Source organism: Porites lutea, chromosome 4, assembly GCF_958299795.1.
Source record: "Porites lutea chromosome 4, jaPorLute2.1, whole genome shotgun sequence".
In the NCBI taxonomy this organism is placed as follows: domain Eukaryota; kingdom Metazoa; phylum Cnidaria; class Anthozoa; order Scleractinia; family Poritidae; genus Porites; species Porites lutea.
In genome coordinates, this window is record NC_133204.1 from 1407693 (window position 1) to 1420000 (window position 12308).

General features: G+C 39.8%; 1 protein-coding gene across 1 annotated transcript; it reads left to right on the plus strand.

The window, feature by feature from the left end:
- Positions 1-7062: 7062 nt before the first annotated feature.
- LOC140932791 (uncharacterized) lies at positions 7063-8458 on the plus strand. The gene has a single exon (XM_073382304.1). The coding sequence runs from the start codon at positions 7112-7114 to the stop codon at positions 8456-8458; it is 1347 nt and encodes a 448-aa protein (XP_073238405.1). The 5' UTR covers positions 7063-7111.
- Positions 8459-12308: the final 3850 nt, after the last annotated feature.

The following is a 12308-nucleotide window of genomic DNA, read 5'->3' on the forward strand; positions in this document are numbered from 1 at the left end:
AGTCGTACACACATGCGTATGTGCGTCGATATGGACGCTACGACCCTGAATGTCTTGCTGAAAGATAAGCCTATCATCTACATATTTTCTTACCTGGGGAAAATTATAAACACTTTGATTCAACGTCTAATGGGAAAGGATCCATTTCTACGGCGACATTGTTTGAATAGCGTCTAAAGTGCAAGCGCCATATTCTGAATATTCAACAGTTTTTTTTGCCGAACAGAACAAAGGTAAGAGTCTGCCAAGTGAATTGTATTTTATCCTGATTTGGTGTAGTTATATTAAAATTTTTACACCTGGTTGGCTGTTCTATGGTCAAATATTGTTGTTCACAAGTAATAACTTTTTTACTAATATTTGGAGTTTGACATACCTCTAATTCGTCGTTGCTCTTTCTATTAGCTTGTCACTTCAAGTTGTCGTAAATTCTGATGGGTTTTGTTTCGGTAAAATGAAAATGAAAGAAATAAAACAATTGTTAAACTTCTCATTTATATCATTTTTTTTGTTTAGTGTATCTCCTGGCAACCAGTGAACACACGCTGCCGATATTAAAAAACTTCTCCCAGCCATCATCCCTCAAAATGAGTCATTGCTATGGTTTCAGAACAGAAGTGAATGGTAGTAAGAAAAATATTGTCAAGTTGACTCAGTTTTCATGCAAATTCATCTTTTCAGCGAGAAATGTTTTTTTATAAGCGACAATATTTTTTCGTTTCTTCCTTTTTTTTTCATAGAAACAATATTTATGGCAACATTTGCTCTAAGAGAGCTTACGCTGTTTACATTTGAATATTTTAAAGATACAAATGCACGTCAAGATCGAAAACACACACATAAAAAAGCGAAAGAATAAAAAGAAAAAACAAATAAAAACACACATACACGGTAACTAACACAAGCGATTTGATAGCTAAATAAACGACTGGACAAGCTGAAACAACCTAACGTTAATTAGAAAATCAGCAGTAGAAATACTTTTTAAAAGCCTATCGATTTTTTTCTTATCTTAGAGGCACCAGGCCATCTATTCCCAAGTAATTGTGCAGCGGAGGTAAACAACTTTTCACGCAGAGCAGCAAAACTTGGGCAGTATAAGAAATAATGTTTCACGTGTTAAATAGATGCATTACAAAGAGCACAGGCAGGTGAAGGACACCAATTTGATAATTTAAGTGATAATTTAAGGAACTAAAATCAAGTCTCAAACGAGTGTGAAAAGTTGAGGCTAAACGATACCCGATGTAAAAAAGATAGCTGCAGGATGGAAAATTCAGGAATTTTAAAAGGTTGCGCTTGAAGACACCTGGAGAAGACGATATGCGTGTCTCTAATGGAAGACTGTTCCACTCTTGAATTGGTGAAAATTAAAGAGGAACGATTTTTTGTGCCATTCAGTACGAACAAAGGGTAAGCAGAGATTATTGGCAGAACGGAGACTGTAACTAGATCCCAGTTCAAAAACGAAATTAGGACATACATCTCATAAATAAGGCGGGGCTACATTAAATACCATTTTGTACATCAAGGTAAGTTTATGAATTTTTCTTCTAACACTAAGAGATCATTTAATAGTGATACCCTGTTTGAAGCACCGGTTACAACCCTTGCGCCCTCTATTTGTAAGCTTTCTAACAAATTACCATCAGATTCAGAAAATCCATCCCAAACCACATCAGCGTATTCTAGGGATGAACGTATCAAGGAATTGGATAAAACTTCAAGTGTATAAAGGCTCAAATTATATTTCAATGGCTTTAGGAGGTTCAATTTTTTTAGAAGCTTTTTGATGAATTTTTAATATATACGCTCGTCAAGATAATTTAGAAGACAAGGTCAAACCAAGATGTTCATGAACTGTCACATCCTCAATAATACTATTGTTCAAAATCAAAGAGGGGCGCAAAGGCTTATCTGTTTTTGCCGAAAAAACAATTGATTTATTCTGAGTCTCATTGATAGTCACCAACCACCGTTTAGCCGAATCAGATATTGATGTCAAGTCATGATTAAGCTTAGAAGCGAAATCACAAGGAGACTGAACTTTTTCCTGCAAAAAGCAATCATCGGCTAATAAAAAACAGCGAGAAGAGATTGGGCTTGTAGGTCATTAATGTAAATGAGAAACAATAATGGACCTAAGACCGATCCCTGGGGGACACCAGCCTCGATATTACGCCAATCAGAGTGCACTTCTTCGATTATCACTCTTTGTTTACGACAAGAAAGGTAACCAGGGGGGGGGGGGGGGGGGAAGCTACTTCCCATACATTCTCTTAAATGAAATCCAAACGGTGTTCTCACAACTTGCAAAGCGATCAGCAAGGGTCTTGCCAGCGGATTTGTGTATTGATCATGAGCATTACGTCAAAAACCATGGATTCAACGGTTTTGAAAAGAAACAAAATCATGGCGGCCCAAGGCGGGACTGTTTCTCACTATTACATTTTGGTAAATCGCAAATTTTTTGGTTTTATGTCGCTTTTCAGACATAGCGTGTGGTTTTCTTTTTCTGTTAAATAATTTCGCTCTGCAGAGTTTGGCATATGCAATATATAGCTGCTTATAGCTGATAACTGAGAACCGCCGAAGAGTTGAGCTATCGAGCAGTGTTTTGCTGCAAACCTCAGGAAAGTTCAGGTCGCCTCAAGGTACAGACCTTTCTGTAGTAGTTGTGATTTGTTTATTAGGATTGTTTTGAATTTTACCTTTGAATTCAAGGCGTTAACTGATCGTAATAAACGAAGTGAAACGTTATGAAGTGTGACTATATGTTTATTCAGGTATGATATGTATAGCTGTAAGCTCATATTTATAACGCTCTCTTGAATATACTTACTTCCGATAAATTTGACTCTTTTTCCAATATTTTTTATCAGCATCATAATTTCCATAGTCCTTTGATGTCCTCGCTCGGCAAAAAAGATGTAACCTATAAATCGATCGAGCGTGTTGTTGTTGGTTAAGATCTAACACGATTGTCAACACGATTGCGCTTTAGTTTTCCCCCGCGATTTCAGAACGAAAAGACAAATACAATATGCAAGAAAAGCAACGATGCATGATATTATTTTTTTAATTTTTTTCTTCTGCCGGTTCGCTTCTAGCTTATCAAAATCTTTAGTGTGGGAAAAACATCTATTACCCGCTGACCACCACGCAGGGTGACCGCTTTGCAAGTTGAGAGAACATCGTTTCTCGGTCCCAGACCTCGTCTCTTCCCCCCTCCCCCCCCCCCCCCTACCTGAAGGTAACTTATAAACCAATTTAACAAATTCCCCTCAACTCCAATGCTTCTTAACTTGGCTATCAGACCGCGATGCCACACTCTATCAAAAGCTTTGGATATATCAAGGAAAACTGCCCTCATCTCCCTACCTTCCTCAAGGGCCTTATAAATTTCGTGAACGATATATACAAGTTGCATTACATTGGAATCCCCTGGACGAAAACCACTTATAAAAGAAACTTATAAACTTATAAAAGAAACCAATCATATTAAGAAAACCAAAAAGATGAAAAAAAGGCTACTTTCTCACAGATCCTAGATGAACATGGCAAAAGTGAAACAGGGCGATTATGTAGTCTTCAGTTGACGGCCATCTTTTTTCGATATATTGTATATTTGCAGTGTAATGTAAATTTTAGACAAAGAAGTTGATTTTATTGACTGACTGCACAACATCTTTTGATGAACTTCCCGCCTGAAAACTCTTCAACCATATCCCCCAACATTGTATCGATGTTGCTCTTGCATAAAAAAACTCTGAAAAATCTAAATCTAAAAGGATAAAAAAAAGCAAACTAAGGGGAATTAAACTGATCAATAGATCAATATGACGTCAATTATAATGTTGAATTTATTGGCAGAATCCATATTTCTCTTAAAGAAGACATAAAGCGAAAAATACTTAAATAATGAGGCCTCTGATAAAATCAGGGAAGTTGGTTAACACATACATGATCTTTAAAATAGCAATGATGTCATGATGACCTCATTTGTTGCTAAAAAAGGAACTGGGAGCATCCACCATCTTGGATTCACCATTTTGAATTATTTAGAAATGTATTCCATCTTACGTAAAATTTGTATAAATCGAGGTATTTTTTAACAGAAAATGTAATCTGAGCATAACGGATGCTTGGGAAGCAAAATCAGCAAAATATGAAATTCCAAGAGAAATGAACACTGTTGAAAATTTAACTCAGAATCTACCATTTGCACTCACTGAAAAGCCTGGATCTCATAACCAGTCACAATAATTATGATAAAATAATGCTAAATCAAATGTAATATAATAAACAGCACTGTCGCAATAAACGATCGATGATTACTCCTGAAGCCTGAACTCCCGTGATTATTAATAATAATTCAATCAGTATTTTAAAAATAGAAATAAAAACTTATTTTTTAGAGAAAATGCAAATTTTGAAAACGTCGTGGCCATAGTAACATCAGCATTGACGTACACGTCAAGACGACTTTAAAATGTTCCCAGATAAATTTTAAGCGTCTTGAAATGGGGTCAATTTAACTGAAAACTTTTACACTTGCAATTTACAAGTGTAGCTATAATTGTTCTCAGACTCTACAACAATAGCTACTCTTGTAAGTTACACATGTAAAAGTTTTATTAAATTGACCCCTGGATATCTTCTTCACATTACCTTTTAAGTATTCTCTAAGAAAACTTTCTTATACTGCTTTCCAGAAGTCAAACCCTAAAAACCAGAAGTACGCGCGGCATTTGAAAGAAGAATGTCAACGTTTCTGCAATTTAAGCCTAAAACGAAGAAAATTGAAAAAGAATAAAGCCAGGACGGAGTCCATTCTCGAAAAAGATCTTCTGAAAAAATTTGAAGAAATTTGGTTTTGACAACTAAGGTACCGGCAGTGTCCCTTTCACGTTGAAAACTGTTGTGTTTGAAAATGACGCGTCAATGAATAATCGAGTTACTGTAATATTAAAGGGACAGGTTCATGGTTCAGCGCGTGCTCGTTAATTAAATAACGTTTTTCCAATTTATTCATTAATTCTATCGGTTAATAATCCCACTCACATGTATCTGAGTGTATTTAAAAGTAAAAGTGTATTTCAGAGTAACCTGAAGTGGGATGGAGAAGTACTAAGATCACAAAAAAATTAGTGGATTATACCAAGTAACACTACCGACGTTGAGTTTATTGTTGACCCGAAGGTTTTATTCCATGGTGGATTAATTTACAGCTATTTGCACATAAGTTGATCAAGTGACTGCCAGGGGAGTGTGCAGATTGGTTCTTTGACAACATCATGACATGATCATATTTCTTTCATAGACGATACAGCATGTCCTGGCAGAGAAGCAGCATTTTGATTACCGAGCATGCGCTGAACCGTCAACCTGTCCCTCTAATTGCAGCGAGTTCTCATTCTAACTTGTGTGTCAGTGTCAAAAATTTACTGAAATCAACTCCTGCAACACTACCGCAGGAAAAATATTTTTTCCGTTCAAAAACAAAATACCACGACACAACTTGTCAGCAGAGCCCTTTTTTAACGTAGAAAGTGTTTTCACTCAAGTTGCCAGCATCTATGCAAATTTATTGGGACAAAAGAAAGCGTTTGCATAAGAAAAGAGTACAACTCCCAGAGGATTGGTCTGGGACACCAACATGGCTACCGCTTCATTGTTTTAGAACACCAATATTGCCGCCGTGATGTCACGTGAAAACACTCTATTCTAGAAGGCTCTGCATGAATCGAGTAAGATCTTTGTTGAGCATGTGCGGCAAGTTGTTGGGGGTATAGTTTCAGACCCAGGTCTGATAGCCATGCCCTAGGCACAGCGGGCTCAGTTAGAAACGCCGATGGATGCTAGCACTCAAAAGTCCAGTTTGAAGAGAGAAACAATATTTTTAAGAGCAATTCTCCAGGAAAGTGAAGCAAAGTTGGAAATGAAAATTTTTAACCCCCCTTCAATTTTTGTGTGGAGGTAGGTTACCTTGGGGGATAAACAAAAACAACCATATTTGGATCGGCAGATGTATCGTTGCCATGGTAACCACACTTGATCACGTCGGCCATACGTCTATGTTTTGACCAAAAAATTCACTCTCAAGAAGTAAAAATAAACGAGTCTGGTTCTCGGGTGCACGTGAACCAATTCAAATGAAATTCATACAGGTGGTAGAGCCACTCTCCCAGTTTATAAAAATCGCCGTTAAAAAATTTTGGGTTTTATAGGCAAGACGAAATTGCTCGTTTTACTATGTCCCCTGCCGGCCATTTTGACAAACAGGAAAAACAAGCACAACCATATTCGTAATTTCTCTGAAAGTACTCTTTCCACATAAGTCAAATTAGCAGCAGAGCTTGCATGGATATTGAAGTTTCTAAATATCGTAATATCTATTTGGGGAAAATTATATTCTGGCCATGGGTGCTAAAGACATCCGAGGCAAGTTTTAAAATATTGCAAAATTGGAAATTTTGAGGGCTTTAGAATTTCGTTCAAACAGGCTTTAGAGAGAGAAAATCAACTTCAAAAGTATCTTTTATCATCTTGTTGTTACCTTCGTTTAGTTAATAAGGTTTTGGCCAAAGAATTTGATGAAACATAAATTGATACAAAACCTACCTTGAAGGTTCTTCGGACTTTCTTCAGGATACTTTCGTCGCGTGGTTCCTCCAGTTTCTCTCCTTCGCTCGCTCCATTTTCTTGGCCAAATCTAGCGCAGACTCTAATCTAACAGTTACTCTAATCGAATGTCTAGTTTGCCGTGTTTCAGACCAGAGATGATGATACAAGCAGCCCACCTACACTTGACAAAGAATAAACCTGGTCGTAATACTTCCGATTTCTGCCGTCGACCATCTAAATTCATCAATATTATCCAACCAGGAAGAGAAGTAGATGTGTCAAGATCTGTAGTGTACTTTCAGTATAGCTTACATGATGTATCTAGCCGTACAAAGGTTGATGGGATTGATTATTAAAAGCATGGCGGATTAGATTCGGAGTGTTTCTGGTGCAGCTCGATAATCCGTGTGAATCGGTTTCAATACGCGATTAAGACACGACATCTGGCGACGAGGATAGTCTTTTAGGTCAAAAAAGTTGAATTATGGCCTCTATCAAAGTGGATGATCTACTAACAAGTGTAAAACCCTTCGATCCGAACGGCGAACCGTCGAGCATTGGTAGGCGATGGCAACGATGGCTTAAAGGTTTTTCGTTATATGCCGACAGCAAGGGCCTCATCATCCAAGCAGACAAAGCCGACAATAAAGTGCAAAGAAGGGCTCTACTTTTGCATTGTGCCGGGGAACAAGTGCAAGAAATCTTCGAAACTTTGGCTGATACGGGCTCAGCGGCCGAGTATGAGAAAGCTGTGAATGCGTTAAACGCATATTTCATTCCAAAGGTAAATTCGACATACCAAAATCATCTTTTCCGAAGTATGGAACAGCGTGAGGGTGAAACGGTGGCTCAGTTCGTGACAAGGTTAAGACAAGTTTTGAAAGATTGTGATTACGGTGATCAGGCGGATAATCAAATTCGAGATCAAGTTGTTCAGCGGTGTACGTCCCATGATTTAAGGCGGAAATTGCTTGAGAAAGGTGACACTTTAACCCTAGAAGTTCTACTTAAAACGGCTGCGTCCTTTGAGGCTGTGCAAGCTCAGCTGGAGAGTATGAAGAGTAGAGGCGTTACTGTGAATCAAGTTCGTGACTCAAGCGAAAACAAGCATTATCATAAAGGGAAGAAGGCATCGGGTGAGCCTGGAAACAAAACATGTTATCGATGCGGCAACACAGGACATTTTGGACGAGACCCTGAATGCCCCGCAAAAGGAAAAACCTGCAGGTCATGTGGTGGTGCTGATCATTTTTCTTCGCAATGCAGAAGCAAGGAGAGTAAACGTAGAGGCGATAAGAAGCCAAAAGAGAAGAGGAAAGTGAGATATATGCAGGGAGAAAATGACGACGAGGAAGATGAGTATGCGTTCACTGTAAAATCAATGTCACAGCCGGAAAAAGTTCAGGTAATTGTGGGTGGTTGTGTTGTGAAAATGGTGATTGATTCAGGGGCGAGCACTAACATTGTAGACAAAGGTCTATGGAATGACCTAAAGCAGCAGAAGATTGTCTGTGTATCCAAGAAATGTGACAAGAAGCTTTACGCGTATGGAAGCAAGGAGCCATTGAAAGTTTTGGGGACATTTTCAGCGTTGACGAAAGTAGCTGAGAGCGAGGTTCAAGCTGAATTTGTTGTCATCGATGGTGAAGGAGAAGCACTACTTGGAAGAGAAACCGCGTTGCAACTAGGTGTGTTGAAATTAGGGGCTCCAGTTTATACAGTGCAATCCAAAGAAGTGATCATGTCTGATTACAAAGGAGTATTTGATGGTGTAGGCAAGTTGAAAGACTATCAGGTCAAGTTACATGTAATCCTGATGTACCCCCAGTAGCCCAGCCAGTCAGACGTACTCCATTCAGTCTCCGTGACAAGGTGAAGAAGAAGGTTGAGGAACTTGTAAATATGGATATTATCGAGCCAGTAGAGGGCCCAACACCATGGGTTAGTCCATGATGAAATTCGGCTATGCGTGGACATGCGTAAGGCCAATGAAGCCATAATCAGAGAACGCTACCCCATACCTACTGTCGAGGAAGTACTCCAAAGCCTGAACCAAAGCACAGTGTTTAGTAAGCTTGATTTGAAGTGGGGATATCATCAGTTGGAACTCCATCCAGATTCCCGTAGCATTACTACTTTTATCACTCACTGTGGATTGTTTCAATATAAGCGCCTAATGTTTGGAATAAGTTAAGCCCCAGAAGTATATCAGCATGTTATTCAGCTAGCACTTAGTGACTGTGAGGGAGTTGCTAACATCTCTGATGACATAATTGTACATGGGAAAACTACCAAGGAGCATGACGAGAGATTAAAGCGAGTCTTGGAGAAATTGAAAGAGAAGAACTTAACTTTAAATGCAGAGAAGTGCAAGTTTCACATGACCAAGCTAGTGTTTATGGGACTCATGCTAACAACCAAGGGCATCGGTCCAACTGAAGAAAAAGTGAAAGCTATTGTCGAGGCGAGAGAGCCGCAGAATGTGTCAGAAGTTAGGAGTTTCCTGGGACTTGCTAACTACAATGCACGGTTCATCCCAGATTTTGCCACAGTAACTGAACCTTCGCGTAGACTGACAAAGAAAGGTGTCTGTTTCAAGTTTGGAGGCGAGCAGAGAAAAGCATTCAATGAGCTGAAGAGCAGATTAGCAAGTGCTGAAACCCTTGGGTATTTTAACAAAGACGCCAGGACACTAATTATAGCAGATGCAAGCCCAGTCGGTCTTGGCGCGGTACTTGTTCAAGAACAACAAGGAAGAAAGAGAGTTATCAGCTATGCCAGCAAAAGTTTGAGTGATGTGGAAAAACGGTATTCTCAGACTGAGAAAGAGGCGTTGGCAGTTGTTTGGGCATGCGAGCGTTTCCATGTGTACCTGTACGGCATTGAATTCGAACTGTACACAGATCACAAGCCATTGGAGACAAGATACTCCAACAAATCAAAGCCCTGCGCCAGAATTGAGCGATGGGTTCTGAGGTTACAACCATACAGTTTCAAAGTAAAATACCTGCCAGGAGAGAAGAACATTGCAGATTCGCTATCACGCTTACTACAAGAAGAGAACCAAGCTGATTCAACGGTAGCGCACAAAGTATCAGATGTATTTGTCCGATTTGTAGCAGTAACTTCCACTCCACGGGCAATGACCACACGCGAGATTGAAGAAGCATCAGCAAAAGATGAAGAATTCTGTGAATTGCGTAACTGTATAATGAGGGGAACCTGGAGAAACGACCAGCTCAAGCAGTACATACCTGTAGCCAGTGAACTGTGTGTGATTGGCAAGCTAATCCTCCGTGGTACCAGAATTGTAATACCCAGCAAGTTGAGATCCCGAGTCCTTACGTTAGCACACGAAGGGCATCCTGGTATTGTTAGTATGAAGCAGAGGTTGCGATCAAAAGTGTGGTGGCCTGGAGTTGACAAAGAGGCAGAAAAATTTTGCAAAACGTGTTTTGGTTGCTAGTTAGTAAGCAGTCCTGCCCACCCTGAACCAATCAAGTCGACCCCCTTGCCACAAGGTCCTTGGCAAGACTTGGCCCTGGACTTGCTAGGTCCTTTACCATCAGGTGACTCCGTGTTGGTCGTGGTTGATTACTTCAGCAGATATTATGAAATTGAGATTATGCGCTCCACGACATCCGAGAAGATCATTGAGAGTCTGGAGAGGATCTTCATGATTCATGGTTTACCACTATCAGTAACCAGTGATAATGGTCCGCAGTTTGTTTCAAACGAGTTTGAAAAGTATTTGGAAGACTGTGGTATTGAACACAGGAAGACCACGCCATTATGGCCCCAAGCGAACGGAGAAGTGGAAAGGCAGAACCGATCTCTTTTGAAAAGAATGCGGATTGCACAAGCTGAGGGCAAACAGTGGAAGGAAGAAGTGCGCAAATACCTGATTGCATACAGATCAACTCCTCACACCACCACCGGAGTGAGTCCAGCTGAACTCCTGTTTGGAAGGAAAATCCGGACCAAGTTACCTGAATTCCGCGAAGATAATGTAGCAAGTGAAGTGCGAGACAGAGACAGCGAAATGAAAGCAAAGGCTAAGTTATATGCGGACGAGAAGAGGCATGCAGAATATTCAGATCTAGTTCCAGGTGACAGAGTCCTATTAAAGCAAGAGCGGCAAAACAAGTTGTCAACACCATTTGCACCAGAACTGTATGACGTTGTAAGCAGAAATGGCAGCAGCATTGTTATCAAGTCTCCCGAAGGTGTTCAGTATGAAAGAAATAAAGCCCACCTTAAAAAGTATGAGGCTGAAGCTGCTGATCCTCCTGCTGTAGAGAATGCTGTCGACGCAGGACCAGACCATACAGACCTTGAGACGGATTGTGGAAAAGCAAAGATTGCTGCACCTACAAGACCTGTTCGTCATAAGAAGTTGCCAGAGAAGTTTAAAGACTTTGATATGACTTGACTTATTAGAACTGTTCGTGTTTCGCTAGGATAGTGTTAAGTTGCTTCGCTTTCTTTATTATTGAACTGTGAACTGCGTTCATCCTGGCGGAGTCGAGGTTTATATTTGGGACAACTACTAAGTTTGCTCTGATTTGTTCTTGTAGCTGTTAAGTATGTTTATGTTTCCCATGTGTTGTTCCAAAAAAGGGAGGGATGTAGTGTACTTTCAGTATAGCTTACATGATGTATCTAGCCCTACAAAGGTTGATGGGATTGATTATTAAAAGCATGGCGGATTAGATTCGGAGTGTTTCTGGTGCAGCTCGATAATCCGTGTGAATCGGTTTCAATACGCGATTAAGACACGACAAAGCAAATGTATACTTTTGAACGATCCAAAGCAACGTCAATGGCTAAACTCGAGCCAGGTATTGCGATGGCCGATAAGCCGAGAATGGTGAATAAACTGAACGAGTAGGCCGGAAGTCCCAGAAGCACGACTGCTGGCCGGATGTAACACAATGTAATGGGATGTAACACCGGATGCAATTGTAATGATATCCTCTTGTAATGGGGTTGTTTATCAAGAAAGCCAAACCAAAAAAAAGACGAAAATCAAAAAGCATTAAAGAAAAAATAAACGTTGAGCAATCTCATACCCTGTGAAACTGGGAACAAGGTTGAAATGTTTAGGTGCAAAGTCACAGGGCCCAACGATGAATTTTATTATTCGTTGAATGGGTACAATCAGTGCAATCTGCATTATTTTTTGACACGCACAGAATGAATTTTCTTTTTTTGTGCATACCTGTATTGACAGACAGTTCGAACGTTGAAAATTTCTTACAAAAACTAACTTCCTTGTTGTCATTCAAGCTTACACGCCACTGATTTCTTGTTAACGAACACCTGAACATATTTTAATACCTGTCAGTACTCCTGAATTTACTGTAGCTAAACCAAGAGATGATAAATTGTATCCTCTCTTATATAAACTTCATCCAGTGTAGTAAAGCCAATGGACTACAGCTACCCCTCATAACTAATTACAGCCATTGCGAGGTTTACTTTCAAACAAAACAAATAAGCACCTTCTCGGTAGGGAAAATCGTTCAAACGAAATAGGGACTGGACCGCAAGTAATAATCTAATAACCTTAGTATTATGGGGGGCTTTTGTGCAAGCTACATGGCCTCGCCTCTATAAAACTGAATAAAGCGTTCACATATGGCTCCTTCTTCCGGTTTTCCGATACACCCTAGATTCCG

Excerpts from the sequence above, each read along its gene's own strand:
- LOC140932791 (XM_073382304.1), top strand. The coding sequence starts at position 7,112 with ATGGCCTCTATCAAAGTGGATGATCTACTAACAAGTGTAAAACCCTTC.